The sequence below is a fragment of the Antennarius striatus genome, chromosome 16 (genome assembly GCF_040054535.1).
Source record: "Antennarius striatus isolate MH-2024 chromosome 16, ASM4005453v1, whole genome shotgun sequence".
NCBI lineage: Eukaryota > Metazoa > Chordata > Actinopteri > Lophiiformes > Antennariidae > Antennarius > Antennarius striatus.
Window position 1 is genome coordinate 17,825,366 of NC_090791.1, and position 15,915 is coordinate 17,841,280.

A 15,915-nucleotide genomic window follows, 5' to 3' on the forward strand; every position below is an offset into this window, starting at 1 on the left:
GATGCAGAAGACAGGGTTAGATGGAGGACACTGATTCGCTGTGGCGACCCCTGAAGGGAGAAGAAGAGAAAGACCTTTAATGAAGATAAAAGCTGCTGTTAAAAGCAAATATTTAAAGATTCTCTCTCAAAATATACTTTAGGAAAATTGTTCTTTTTTAAATAAAGGTTGGGGAAAAAATTATTGGCTTCTCTCAAATATTAAAACAAGATGGAGGACTGAATTTATATTTGAGCTAAATTAAAGATAGATAGATAGATAGATAGATACTTTATTAATCCCGGAGGAAATTGCATATATATAAAGGTACCAAATAATTATCTGCTCCATTTTATATTATATGAACCCTTTGCAATGTTAAGCAGCTTCATTTCTGACCTGTTACACAGTGGGTTGTGTATTAGGTTATTGTGTAATCCTTTCATATTAGTTGCTTTTTTTAAGTATAACAATAAGCTACTGGTTATTAACAAAATTTAATTTCAAATACAGTATAAAATCCAAGACTGTGTGATTTCAGACAAAATTGGAAATAACAAGAAAGAGAACTTTTTCTTTCCTTAAATCACCGCAAAAAAAGATATAGATTTACACAGACACAGTGTAAAAGAGAATTATTATTTTTTTCCAGTTTTCAGCAGTCGAGTGTAAGGAGGACAGGACCAATGCAGAACAAGTAGATCAGAAAACTAGCTTAGATAAAAGCAGGTGACAAACAGTAAGTCAGACATCTGAAGAATCATTACTTTACCTCCAATATTAAAAAAAACGATTGAGCATTAGAAGGTAAAAAGTATTCACAACCCTAAAATGCCAATTTGAAAAAATTATTTCACAACATTAAGACTTATAAGACAATCCATTAAATCACAACAGTGATCATAAAACATTTTTTTATTGAGCCAAGAAATACCAAGAAATCTCATTTCATTTCAGAAATTTCATTCATGTTTCAACGTTTCTGGAAGAACGGTGTAAATAGAGGTCGATCAGACGTCTGTTCTTTTCTTCAACATCACGATTGTCAGAGGCTCCATGTTGGAAATCTGAATTATATAATTTGTAATTCTAAACATTGGTTAATTATGTAACCTAACCACTTTGCAAATACTCCCTGTACAGTAAGAGACTAGGAATATTATCATCTATCCAGTGTCACTGATGTCATTAAATTACATCTGAACCCCTCCTCTGACTTCAACTCAAGCCTTTCAAGCAGCATTACAACCTGGCCTCAAGCCCAAACCTCTTTTTCATATTATTCAAGTTGTAAAAAAAAACAAGAAAAAATTTCAAACATTCAAACACAGTATTCTTCATAATATTAAGATATTTCTAAAATGACGTCTCATGAAACGGTTGGCATATGCTTGAAACACAGGTTCCTATCTGTCAAAAGAGGATTTAATGTGAGTCAATGACATGTAATCACATGAAGGTGCAAATCAGTAGGAGGTCACAGTGAACCACAATGGTGAAAATAAATATAAAGCTTCAAGATTATGAATTCTAAATGTCTTCGTCATTGCAGGAACATTGAAAGCACCTGCAGAGTTCAGCCTTATCACCAATACTCATACATCTAGATCAGGCCGCCACGCGTGAACGTTCATAGCGTGCATCTGAGCTGCTGTCCAGGTCAGCTGGGCGCAGGAATGTCATTCATCCAGTCGGGGCAGCTATTAGTACATGATGGATATCACGGCATCAGAGGAGCGGTGCTGAGACACTCCAGAAACACTGGTCTCCAGTGGGAAACAGTTCGCCCTCCTCCTCAGATGGCAACAGAAACACGAACCTCAGCAGGAGACGGTCACAAACTGACCACAGAGGCACGCCCTTCAGCTTCTGACCTCCAGTCCTTTTTTAACATGAGTTTATCAAAAGGCAATGAGCCGCGTTGGGAAACCACTTTGCTGTTGCTCAATGCTCACGCAAGAACAGGTGCCTGAAGGTGGAAGGTATGGCGCTCTGCAGGGAGGGCGTTTCAGTCTTCATTCCTTTACATTTGTCAACGGAGTTCAAATAATTTAGTGTTTTCTCGTAATGAGTTTCCTCTGGAAAAGAGTCAAGCAGTGGCTTAAAGTGTTTTCTTTCATTGGGGTTTATTCCAACAGGAAGTAAAAACATGTCCTATCCTGCTGTCTTTTATTTCCATCTTTTTCTATTGAGGTGAGTATTTTCTTCATAAAGTTCCTTCATTTTGTCCGTCACTATAAAAATGTCATATTTTTCCTGCTTTGGTGTTCAGAAAAGAAGGAAAATGAAATAATTCAAAAACAGAGTACTGTCAAGGAGTGTCAGGAGCCGTTCTTCTTGCTGCTGCACACCCGATGGACCAGGACCTACTTCGTGTACCGTCCTAGACTAGATGTAGCTCTCAGCGGTTTCTTCTGGCCATGGCAAGACTTTCGTAAAACAAAGTCAAAGTTGGCCATTGTAGACATCGCATAGAAGACGTTTGCCTTGTCTGGAATGAGCAACTCTATAGAAATGAAAACAGGATAGACGTCAGACAATCACTGTTTTTTCTTTTTTTCTAAACAGCTAATGCTAGAGGTTGTCGTTCTGACCTCTTTGCTGCGAGATGACCTGCATCAGGCTGAAGTCCTGCCAGTCCAGGTGTTCCAGGTGATGCTTCTCCAGAGCCCTCTGGATCACATACGCTGTTTTATCCTGGCTGGTCAGCTAAGAAAGAAGAAATATGGACTATATAAAACACTCTGTGGCTTCCTCTGCATGTGGAGTCTGCCTAAAAATGTGTTATAATATGTTCCATAATACAAGTTTAATGTATGTACATGCACAGTCTGACAGCACAACATTTCAGGAGACATTCTTGTCCTTTACTCACTTGTTACAAGGTAATGGAGCCATTTCATATAAAAACAGTATCAGACTATTATTCCAATCAGACCATTTCATTTATAAAACCCTTCTGATGCAAATATTTGACCAGGAAATTATCTCTTTCTTTTTTTTAATGCAGAAATAAATATGCCCATGACTGCAGTTTGGTGTTACAAACAGCAAAGTAAGAAGATATTTGACATCTTTGACTCTAAGAAAATTCCATAAACGAATGTTTTGTACCGTTTGAAATTCCAAAGTAATGAACTGATAAAGCAATAATAAAAATATTCTGCTGCATAAATGGTTAAGAAAATGACTTATAAATTACTATTTTTTAATTGGATAGTTTACCTCAATCCAATAAAAAACGCCAACTCTATTAATGTTTTTTATTGGATTAAGGTAAACACAGTTATTTAATATAAACGGTAGGCTGGTTTAATCTCTGGAGATCCTTGTATTTTATAAGCTCTTATTATGTTCAACTTTACTTTGTATCAAATAAAGCTGTCAGTTAAACGTGGAGAAAACAAAAGGACATTCATTGTCTCTGTAATGCTGGTAGTAAACAGCTCTATGACATGGATATACTGAGTAAGTACACGTGCCTCAAATTAGAGCTGGGGTAAATAAACCATCTCTGGCTGTGACAAACATGAAGCGGTGGTGAAGCGGTAGACAGACTCACCAGAATGCTCTTGTACATGTTGCCGTTGTTGTGGCCCAGGTCCACGCTCACCCTGACGATGCACGAGTCATCCGCCTGGCGGTTGTACGCCGGTAGGGAGGTCATGGACACGGAGCGTTTGGGGAGAGGAGACAGGGCCCCAGGGCCGCCGCAGGGCGAGGCCGGAGGGCAGAGCTCCGTCAGGCTGTCGGAGGTGGAGGTGGAGGCAGAGGGCAGAGGAGAGTCTGCAGAGGATGCCGAGGAGGAGCAGGGCAAGGAGGAGGAGGAGGAGGTCGAGGAGGAGGAGAAGGCCTCGGACACATTCCCGCATGAGCTGTGAAAGGACTGCAGAGATGGGGAGAAAAATGGGGAGAAAAGAGATGAGTGATTCTGAAAACGTGGCTTCAGTGTGCTGCAGAGAGCAGCGTTAGAGCGAAGATTCAGCAGAACAAGTTGAAAAACACTTGAGTTTGTGTGGAATAACTAATATACTGCAGATATAAATGATGCATAAACGTGTATGGCATAAAAGTGTATGTCCTGATTATTTTATATTTTGCAATCCCAAATTACTGAATGTGCTGTGTGATACTTTGAGATAGTATGATTCAGGTAAAGAGGGATGAGTTAAAAAGACATTACAATTAAACATAACAGTAGTGGATTTATTTTCTAAAGAGGAACCTCACAGTCATTTTGTTAATGTTATAATATTTTTGATGTTGCAATTAGTATTAAATATTAATTTATAATTGATTTATATTACTAGTATATTTATACATTAAATATATAAATATATATAAATATATATATATATATATATATATATATATATATATACACACACACATACATACACACATATATGTGTGTGTGTGTGTGTGTGTGTGTGTGTGTGTGTGTGTGTGTGTGTGTGTGTGTGTGTGTGTGTGTGTGTGTGTGTGTGTGTGTGTGTGTGTGTGTGTTGGATTAATGCAATAAATCATTTGCAATATAATTTAATATTAAGGCATTTATTGATTGAAATATGTCAGTGTTATTGAAGGCAAAGATCAACATAAATGAAAATAAACCAAATTACCAAATATGTCACTTAAAATTAGTCCTGCCGTCATAATGACACCATTTCTACCAGAGGATTATAAAATCAAGAGGAATTGTTCCAGTCCAGCTCAGACGAAGGCCTCCTCTTTTCAGAATCCACTCGTGCTGCTTTCAAGGTCATATTTAATACAGTAATTATGCAAAACTCCCCAGTTTTAAAAAAAATTATCCAGGAAAGTAGGTCAGAGGTGCTTGTTTGACTACTTCAAGTGTAAATACTGAATGGTGTGCTGAGAAACCAGTTGTACATGGAGGTAGAACACCAGATGGACACAGAACCAGGCTGGGAGACAATGGAGAAGACAAACAAACAAACAAACAGTTGTTTACCTGCAGTCTGAAGGAACAGGCCGAGTTCGGAGAGGACAGATCCTCCATCTCTGAGCCGCTGGATCCAGAGGACGTAACGCTGATCAGGTCAGCGGGGATCTTCTTGGAGGTGTCGCTCACCGTCAGGAGGCTGAAGGACAGACATGGAACTTCAGCTCGTCTTAAAGCGTTAACTATTCATTTGTATTCTGATGATGGCTGTGGATTCCACAGCTGTCCGTGTCGCCTTCCTTTAAACAAACATTTGTTCCTCCCGACTGTGACTTGATTGGTTTGCTTGATAATGAGATGTTCATGTGTGTTTGCATATTACAGTCAGAGCAGTGTGACACTCACAAGGAGAGTTTCTTTGTGAGCTTGCGATGGCCCCAGGAGGACGGTGAACAGACGTCAGCAGGAGGCTCCAGCTGCCTCGAAAGCTCGTAGCTGCAACAGGAACACAAATCAGTTCAGTCGTGGAGCAAACAAAGGTTCTACTACTATTAGACAAGATGTGAAAATAAAAATGTTCCTGACAAACAGGATTAATGGTCGTTTAGGTAGATCTACTCTCCTGTCAAAGTATTAAATCAGTATATTGAATAACTAATATATAATTAATTATACACAGTTATAATTAATTATATAATTTTTTAAAAATAATTTAGTGGATTTGGGGTTTCTTCAGAAACTAGAACAGATTAAAATTATTTTAATTATTTTAAATGGGGGGAATGTTTGACTCTAGAGCTCAGTCCCTCGTATCTCCAGGTTCTACTGTACATTTTAAAAATTTTGTGCTTCCGTCATAGCTAATTTATATTATATTTACTCCTTATTTAATTTTCAATATGAGAGCTGTCTCAATCATTGGTCCAGTCTTATGCACAAGAAACACCCAGAGCGCATTGCAGTTGTCAAAACCCTTTCTACAGAATCTGATGTTATTACATGCAGCCTGGTCAACAGTTATTCCACTCCATTGTATAGTAATCAGTGGATCAGTGAAAACTAGTTTTATATTTTCCATACAACAGGTTTTTTTTTGTAACAAAGTCATTAAAATGTTTTAAACCGTGTCTGAGGGGCGTGTCCTCATGGACACGTTGTGTAACGCTGTCTGTCACCAGGGGTTGGTAAACCCTCATGAAACCTAAAACAGCCCTGATCAACAGTTTAAACCAACACAGTTAAACTGGTGCGATCGGGTTCACGAATACAAACGCAAATCATCACACGTTTGTCTCTATTTGTGGTTTTTACATATTTGTATTTATTTTAAATAAGCAGCTTCTTTGTTCAGCCTCGGCGGCGTCACGGCGTCACACTGGCCTGTCTTTTTTAATCTACTCCAAACAGACGTCTTTTCCATAAGTTATCTTTTTGTTTAAAAAAAAATACAATAAATGCTAATACTTAACCGTGAGATGGTAAACCTGATGGTCGTTATGCTGATGCGACAGGATAAGGGCATCATATAACCCCCCCCCAAGTCTTTATGACAAGGCTCCAACGCAACAGGGTTGAACCTGCTTATCAGGTGTCATTCCTCTGCTTGACGGGTTATTCTGATTGATTCTCATGCAAACCTGCCAAACAATCCATCATTGAGTGGATGTTTATTAAAGCAACCCTCATTTATTAGTAGGGAGGCGGGGAGAAGGGGGGGTGTACTCTCAGATGATAGAGGAATCAGTTTCAAAACACGTCACATGTTAATACGAAATTGCCCCCTTTACTTGCCCTCCTGCAGGCTTTTTGAAACAGGCTCTTATATGAGGGGTGGGTGGAGACAGGCCTCACCTCTCCTGGTCCGTGAGCAGCTTGTGTCCCTGCAGCCAGGCAGCGATCCTGGGGTGGTGGGGGAGGTTGTAGTGGGAGCAGGACGCCTGCAGCACGCGGATCTGAGACAGCACATCGAACTCCTGCAGGGAGGGGCAGACGTCAGGTTAACGGCGACCATACGGCCTCCTGCCTTCTTGCGTAACCCTCATTGGGCAACAAAGTACGACTCAGGGCCAAGGAATTTGGAACAGTTACAAAGCTTTGCTGAAATGTGTTCCTTAAGAGTATATGTCAATGTTTAAGAAGGATAAGCTTTCAGCACCTCATGTACTGAGGCACGGATGTCAGAATATTTCCCTCTTCCTTTACTTTGACAATGAACTTACTGTATAGTGAACATAACCAAACACAGGACCATGATCTATGTTATATTGACACCTATGTAACCACTACTGCGGATAAACAATAATAAATGTTAAATGTAAACTAATTACTAAAAAATGGCAAGAAGAGGAACAACTTACCCTCCTTCTTTTCTCAAAGTTTATGAGTCCACCCTGTAAAAAGAGTAAACTGTGAGTACAGGCAATGTGTATTACTAATATCAATGATTCATTTGATCAAAACACCATGAATTCCACCATTTATCTTTTATAAATGGATTAATAATAACTGTCAGCATATTATTAGATTATTATAATGAAAAATAGGTACCATATCAGTGTTTGGTGAATATTTGCGAGGGAATACTTGAGTAAAGTTCATTTGTTAATTACTCTGACAGCCACCAGTATGTTAATAAAGTGTTTTCTGAAGGCTAAGGGACTATACCCAGTACAAAACATGAGATAGTTCACCATGCACCATACCTAACGCTTAACCTGGGCATGTTGACTCTGAAACAGTAATAGGAAAAGTTCCGTTGACTACCTTCACCGTGTCTGGCAGGGCCGTGTCCAGCATGGTGAGGACGGTCAGGTAGGTGCCCAGGTAAGGAACCACCCCACTGGAGGAGCTCTGCAGAGACAAGGAGGCACAGCGGCTTTTAGGCTTCAGTTTCCTCCTGCAGCAACTAGTTTGTGTTTTTGAATACAGTTATTAGCAGCTTTTTGAGTCACTCCAAGGGCTGAGATCAGACAACATTATTACAAGGCATGTCCCAGCACTATCAGTGCTGCAAGTTCACGTTACGGCCCCCGGAAAACACACATGACTCGCGCTCTATTATTACTGTCCTATAATCCTGGTGATCAGAAGCCGTTTGAAACTTGAAGAGCAGTAAGCAAGGCTAAAGATAGTTATGAGATGCAAGAGATACACCACCAACACAGGGGGAAGTCCTGACTCCCGGGGCTTTTAGAGTTATACAACATGGGGTGAATGCATGTGCGCTCTAAAAAAGGTAGAAACTTGCTAGGGAGAGTATTTCTCATAAAATATCACACCAGAACGATATGATCACCGGATCTCAGTGACATTGCAGCGCTGGGCTTCATCACCTGGGGTCTGACTCACCATCTGTCTGAGGATCCGACACTGCTTGGATACCTTTGGAGACACGTTACCCACGGCTGCTTGGCCCCCGTCCTGCAGAAGTAGGTCAGAGGGAGGCACATTCAGTTGAAGGTTGCAGGAACAAATTCTACCATTAACAACAATAAGTGATTAAAATTCAAGGTTTTTTTTATTCCATACTGATGTGTGATCACTCACAGACACCTCATTGTGTCCATGCACACAGGCACATAAAGGGGGCTTTAATAAAAGAATGTAAGCAAACTATATAAACTTAAGAAAATTCTCCAATCCTAGAATTTATTACACATTAACTTGTGTAACTTGTCCTGTTTAATAATTAAATTGTGAAAGGGAGAGAGGCAACTTTAAAGTCTTTGTATACATAATGGACCTAAAAACGGTGATTAGTTGAAGTATGTGTATGAAGTGTGTTCAGATAAAAGCTTCCTTTGTAAGAACGCACAACAATTAAAAAGGTTGGAAAGCAGGTCAGACATTAAAAATGGTTTGTCAGTGAAGGCTGAATGTTATCGTGAAGCAGCACACAGCGCTGGTCTAAGTGTGTGCTGATCTACAGATGACCTGCTGACAGTCATTCAGTGCCTCCTCTGACGCACAGGAGACGACATGGAGAACGGAGGAACACCAAACACCCGAGGCCTCCAGTTCCCCGTCGAGTCTGTTAAGCATTCCCATCAATAAAAGCTGAAAAATTTATTGTTTAATGATTAAAAGCTGGATTAGGGTCAGCGAGCATTGGCAAAGTCAATCACTCCCAAATGTTTTTCGAACATGTGAAACCTTTTTTGGCCTGTGTGAACTCATGTTTATTGTGTTGTCATTTTCCATCTGTATTAAAGATCAAACATACATTTTTTGCCTTCATCTCGAACCACCTGCTCAGAATGAAGGTTTGCAACAGATGGACGGTGGACGGTAAACATTAACCCCTCGATGCACAGGTAGGTCAAAAATCAACTGTTTGCTTTTTGCCGTGGAAAGTTAAAGGAATGTCAAGCACTTTCGTTGGGGGGGGGGGGGTTATTGTGGAACATATCTCATAAGTGAGTGACACTGCCACCGTTTTATGTACATATGCTATTTTCTGTTCCCATTACATTTACACTATAATTAAAATCATGGGAAACTGAATGCTATCAATGCAATAATGAAAGTTTAATGCCTGTAAACATTAGTGCAGTTGTGTGTACACTGTAGCTGTGTTCAAGTAGCTAAGCTAGCCTTTTGATGAACGATAACTTTATTGTGGTTGGTATTATGATTTGATCCAATGATAGAGATTCATGTTCTAGCTTTCTTTGTTAGGTGTGTTAATCAGTTCAGGGATCTGGGCTTAAATTCCATCGACTACAAATGAACAAAATGTACAACAGGTACAGATTTGCACGTCAGCAGAAGCTGCTGAATGGAGTTCTTTCCCTTATGGGCTTAAAATACATAAAAGTTGTTGATATCATAAATGGAGATCGATCCTGTTTGCTCAAAATGTAGAATGGTAGTCCTTCCTAATGTTTGGGCCATCAGTCTGATGATTGTGGCCTACGACAGTGAGAAACCATATTAAGATGTCACCTCCGTAAAACTAGGTTAGCTTTGAAGCTATGTTAAAATAATAGCCCAGGAGCAGAGGGAGATGAGCTAATAGAAAGTGCAAATATGACATTATGAATGGGAAATTTATTAATTTTGATTACTGTGAAAAACTTCCAGTCACTCATAGAAATGTAAGCTTTCATGCTTTAAACGCTGAAGCAAGTCGATCCTCTGGCCTTCTCACCTCCACCAGGAGCTCTCTGTTGGTCAGGACACAGTTCTCATCAGGAAAGGTTTCCAAGAGGTTATCAAATGTGGCCATGCTGTCCCTGCAAAGAGAGCAAATAATATGCATGTAGTATGCTGCCATGCAATCCAAAATCAGATAAAAGCACACAATAAGGCTTCCCGGCCTCCTTTCTGACGGGAAGCCTTATTGGTCCACAGCCAGGAGTTTAACGGCGGGACACTGGATGTAGGTCACCCAGAAGCAAGAAATGCTGACCTGAACACTTTCTGTACATAATGAGGGTTCGTTGTCCTCATTAAAGGACAATTATGCAAAAGAAGTTGTAAACCTAGTCACACGTACAGACTTCAACCCAAGCCTACCTGCTGACAAGAGCCCAGGTCTTCCTCAGCCTGTAAACAGCATTAGACTGAAGGGCCGACAGGATGGCTTTGAGAGAGGACAAGTTCTTTAAATGACGACAATCCTGGAAAAAAGAATAACTTTCACTCAGAGGATTCACTTCATTACACGTCAAATGTATCAGTGACAGTGTTTGCTGCTTATTTACTTCTGTAACAGGTTGATTAACACACATTAAAAACACGCAGACAGCACTTGACTGACCTGTGCGACCCTGATCCACTTCTCGATGATGCGGGCCCTTTGAGCCGGAGCAGTGAGAGGTCGGCGGGTGGACGAGGGACTGGAGGAGGCATCAGACGGCTGGCACAGCAGGGACATGATAACCTGGTTGGTAACGGCGTTGAATTGTGTGATGGTGGCTCGGATGGTGGGAGACATGTTTTCCTTCTTGTCTCTTTGAGACCACACGCAGCCCAGACACTGAAAAGGCACCACTTTGACAAATAAAGCCTGAAACACCATGAAAAAACAACAAAGGACCATTAGCCTTCAGAACAGCAGGCTTTAATGTATCACGAGGAACATTATATGTATCTTCTGACGTACGGAGTCCATCCGGGTGAGTTGTTCAGCGATGGCAGCAGCAGAGAAATCCATGATGCTACTTTGATCCATGGAGTTTTCACATCCCGAATCTTCATCGCTAGAAGCCTCCTCATCCAGGACCACATGTGCCGGGGCGGGCCCGACATTCGTGTCCACTTCTGAGGGAACACACACACAGAACGAGGATTTTTAAAGGTGAGCATGTCTATCAAGATGACCTGATGTGTGTGATGTTCACTGTTAGGTGATGGGATGCACCTTTCTGCAGCTTCTGCAGCAGCGCCTCAGCCTGCGCAGCCAGGGAGCAGAAGTTGGGCTGGCTGCGCATCCCGTCATGAACCGCAGAGCTGATGTTCAGGTGGTCCAGCAGAAGCCTGAGCGCCGCGTGCAGGGGGGGGTCTCTGAAATCCTCACTGTATTCATCCAACCACGTCTGAACAAACGCCAGCAGAAGACTGGGAAGACACAGCGAGAATAATTAAAGTTTAACTACTCAAAGGCTTTTAAAAAACACTCAAGCCATTAAAGGGCTGAATGGCACTGGGGTGTAAATTCATCCACACACACCTCCTGTAGAGTTCACTGTTGTCCAGATCTGAGGCAGCGTTCTCTCTGCAGGAAGGGGAAAAAACACAAAACCTTAGCATTGCTTTTTCAGGCTGATTCTGTATCTTTAATTATTATTTGCTTCTTTCCTGCAGCTACCCATAACCTGACCTAGAATTATACCAACCATAGCATTAAAATGCTTTGTGCATAATGGTTGTTGTTGAAAGCTTGAGGATAATGAGCGCCTGCCAGGTAGTCATTACATAAAAGCTGGCAGGGGATGACCGCTTTGTCAGGGAGACAAAGTATAAAAAGCTCCTGACGTAACTCTGACTTTGTGACACTTTGAAGGCATAGTTTATTCACTTTGGGTCTGAATGCTAAATCTTTCATTATACCATCATTTCTCTGTGATAATTTTGAAGATGATCAAAAGCAGCCTCTCAGTTTAGCAAGAAGACAAACCAAAAACCCCTAAAGTCAATTAAAATGTTGAATATTATTACTGGAAACACTCCGGCTGTGTGTGATATTTCTAGTTCTAAAAAAGTGCTGCAGGCCCATTCTCCAGCAGTCAGAGCCAGGATAACTAGTTCCCCTAGTTCAGTCTTGTGCTTCGTGTTTACGGTGTGGAACAGACTGGTATCAATGTTCTGATCTCATATCAGCAGCAGAGACAACACCAGTGGGTGAGCACATTGCCCAAACCTCTTAATTATTCCTAATCGATAAACTGTTCCAGAAAGCGAGCGTACCTCTGGAAGAGCAGCTGGATGAGTTCGGCGGTAGCGGTGAAGGTTCTGTACGTGGAGAGGAAGATCCTGCTGTAGTCCAGCTCCTGGTAGTCGGGGTCGAGGAGGTGGTTCACAAGCACATCCAAGGTGGCGGCCTTCAGGCGGCGCACCATGCATGTTCGGTACTGGATGAACGCAGAACACTGGCTCTTGTCATCGGGGTCAGAAGAGGGGACGGGCTCCCGACGGAGCGTCACCCCGTAAACCGTATCGCCCTCAGACTCCTCACCCCATTCCTGCACAGGGTTCTGGTGATAGAAGTGTGAAAACATGTTTACGAAAGCCATCCAGAGAAGCTGCGTGTCACCCAGAAATATTCAGGTGTTGCTCCAACGCACACGTGTGGCCTGATGTGTACAAAACACAGTTTGGTCAGTGTGGAGGTAAAAATACAAGCATTCACACGCGTGTCGGTGACACGTCGACTCTGGTTAATCCCCATCATCGTCATTCCAAGCCCACAGATACTGCACAAACAGGTTGGAGAGTAATGATGACTATCAGATGTTCCAGCACTTAACATGCAGGTTTTAGCCAGTGCTTAGTTTTCATTTCCTGAATTTCCCAGGAACAGACATGGCAACATGAGGATTCCTAGAATTTTATTTGTTCACATGAATGTTTATGGATAAACAGGATTATCAAAAGGTTAGAGCCTACAATGACAAATCAAAACTCTGTCTAAATGTCAGTTTCCATCCATCTTCGTACTCAGATGACCAATAGGAAGCAGCGCTCTGTAAGTCAGACCCGGTTCGATCTCTGTGAGAGCACCAATCGGGATATGAACAACACAACTTTACTGAACGCCAATATGAAGCTTCTCACTCAGGCTTTTCTGTTTTCTGAATTAAAGCAAACTGACGCTGACACCCGGAAAGAACAAAAGGTTAGGCTTCAGTATAGAGGTGTCTAATCGTTTAAACTAGTTACCATTCTGACATCCTACCAGGAAGTGAAGCACGTGCAAATGTGGTGAATGTTCCCTTAGCCTAAGGTATTACAGCACATCATCACGTGGAGCATTGTGACGGCTGTCTGGTCCATCTGGTCGTCTCCACAGGAGGCTGTTTTAGTTTGGGTTGTCATCAGAATTAAAAAACACTACCAACAGATTTCACTTAAAACCGGGGGGGGGGCATGTTTGACCCCAATGGAACTCTGGAGTGGATCCAGAGGCTTGAGTGAATTACAAAAAGGGAACTTCTTGAGATGACCACTCAAACAGTCGTGCAGGACTGTTTGGTCTTAGAGGAGGTGTCAGTCTGGTTCAGACATGAAAAGGCTTCACAAATCAATGCAGAAGTATTTGGACTAAGACAAGTGTGTAAGGAACACTTACATTTCTGCCTGGATTAATAAAATACCTATCCATCTATGTATCCATCTATCTGTCCATCTATCTACACCTTATAAAGTTTAGACAGAATGCATTAGTGAGTTCACAAAGTGAGATTTTGGAAACCGTTAAGCAATAACACTCACTATCACAGGGGATTAGAAACTGTCTGCACTCATAACATTAATTTGATTTAAACTGACTCTATGGAAGACAGCAAGTTATTATTTCAATTTCTTTACGTCAGGGCGAAAGTTTATCTGCTGCTCCAAACAAAATCAGGACCTCAGAAACATTGTGGTGTGTAAACATCTATGAATCTAAACCAGCAACACGTCTTCATGGAGATGCTGGACAACACCGAGGTAACAGGTGTCAGCAGACCTTAGGACTCTGATGGATTCTTCTCATCCTAATTAAGATGATAGACGACATTCAGTACAACCTGAATCAAGATTGCACAATTTATTTTGGATAAGACAAGATCAGACTCCGTCAGAATAAAATGATAAATGTGTGAAAACAGCAACCAAGATTAGGAAAGCAAAGTAAAGTAAAGTTTGTTGTCTAATAATCTTATTTCTTCCATACATGTGTCTAAAGCATATATTTAAAAGCCTTTCGTGGTTTCTGGCCCCAGACAGTCTGACAGTGGATTCCAGCTGATCACTTTCAGACATGACAGATGACGTTATTCAAACATTCAAACAACATCTCTGACTCCAATCAGCTGATTCAAACATTCTCTTACCATCGTCAGCTCCCATTTCCTCATGTCGTCGGCTTCCTAAGGACTGCTCCTCATCTTCACTGGAATCAGACAGTGACTGGACCTCCTCCACCTCCTCAGGACACAGTAACTTCAGGGCTTCATCTTGACATCAGGGAAACGGTTTTAAACACTCTCCGTCTGGGCGATTACATGAGCGCGTCTTTATTCTGGTTATAAATAAGTTTTCTACAGCAGACGCGTCGGTTCCATTCACACACGGATCACACCGCTTCACTCGAACCCAGCCGGATCTCACGTCCGTCCACCGGGACCCGGGCTCCGGTTCAGCCTGACAGGGACGGAGCGTCTCCGGTCGTCTGGGCTTTATACCGGGAGTGTGTGTGTGGAGGAGGAGCGTGTGTGTGTGTGTGTGTGTGTGTGTGTGTGTGTGTGTGTGTGTGTGTGTGTGTGTGTGTGTGTGTGTGTGTGTGTGTGTGTGTGTGTGTCAGGGGCGGAGGACGGAATATTCATGAGGGGTAATGAACAATGTCGACCACCCCGTTTAAAAAACAGACGATTTACACAAGAGTGTTTTAGTTTTATAATATTTTTTTCTTTACTTTTTCTTTTTTCCAGGTATTCATTTTCAAGCTATGAAAAGAGAGTTATACAATACAGATGTAAATCAGAGTAAAAATCCCCACTCAGCCACCCACCCATTCCCCTTCCCTTGACATAACAGGCTCACAAATTCATTACAGAATATAAAGCAAGATAAAGGTGAGGCTGTTTCACACAAAAACTAAATAATAAATAAATAAATATTTAAAAAAAAAATAATAATAATAATAATAATAATAATAATAATAATAATAATAATAATAATAATTCTATAATTTAAAAAAAAACAACTACAACAACAAAGATCAATTTAATCGGAAAATTAAAGAGATTTACGGTCAGAGCACTGGTGGTTTGCTACTTAACAACCACAGTATGGTATACTTCCAGGCATGGACCATTTTTTGATTTACATTCAAACTTTGGAGAGAGACAGCTGTTATATAGCTTTAACAAGTCTGGGGATCCTGATCGTCCAGATCGTGGCAGATCGCTGTGTGGAAAAATTTAAACAGCATTTTCCTGATTATATATTTGAAAAGTCATCAGCCACACATTAATAATGTCACCAAGAGAAAAAATAGAATAAGCAAACTACATACAGGTCATCTTATTTTTTTCTTTAGGTTACTGAAACCTGCATTCATCCAGCTGACAGTGTAGAAATGTTATATTCCCAGACATGATTCTGGTTATAAAAAAAAATCTTTTTACATTACTACTGCACATAATCTCCTCTGTTTCTAGACGCTTTATCTGGCCCAATTGCTGTTGTTCATATGTTCTCCTTGTGAGTCTTTGTATGTTTATTCATTTGTGAGTTACCAATTGACTAATCAATATTATAAAGATTTATGATGGAACCATAGTACAGGTCAGCCTCCTGATGTGCTTCTGAAAAGGAGGAGA

At 41.1% G+C, this 15,915-nt stretch overlaps 1 protein-coding gene across 1 annotated transcript; it reads right to left on the reverse strand.

The window, feature by feature from the left end:
• Positions 1–460: 460 nt before the first annotated feature.
• LOC137610150 (ral guanine nucleotide dissociation stimulator-like 1) lies at positions 461–14,728 on the reverse strand. The gene is made up of 17 exons (XM_068337621.1): positions 14,425–14,728; positions 12,296–12,582; positions 11,559–11,603; positions 11,250–11,446; positions 10,992–11,149; positions 10,647–10,895; positions 10,403–10,506; positions 10,035–10,119; positions 8,234–8,305; positions 7,649–7,735; positions 7,243–7,275; positions 6,737–6,858; positions 5,291–5,380; positions 4,955–5,084; positions 3,542–3,865; positions 2,574–2,688; positions 461–2,485 (listed from the first exon to the last, which is right to left on the reverse strand). The coding sequence occupies exons 1-17, from the start codon at positions 14,446–14,448 to the stop codon at positions 2,346–2,348; spliced, it is 2,262 nt and encodes a 753-aa protein (XP_068193722.1). The 5' UTR covers positions 14,449–14,728; the 3' UTR covers positions 461–2,345.
• Between the last annotated feature and the right edge of the window lie 1,187 nt (positions 14,729–15,915).

Excerpts from the sequence above, each read along its gene's own strand:
- LOC137610150 (XM_068337621.1), bottom strand. The coding sequence starts at position 14,448 with ATGAGGAAATGGGAGCTGACGATG. Across the intron at positions 10,896-10,991 it reads AACTCACCCGGATGGACTCC|GCTTTATTTGTCAAAGTGGT; the intron begins GTACGTCAGAAG and ends ATGGTGTTTCAG. Across the intron at positions 10,120-10,402 it reads ACCTGGGCTCTTGTCAGCAG|GGACAGCATGGCCACATTTG; the intron begins GTAGGCTTGGGT and ends CTCTCTTTGCAG.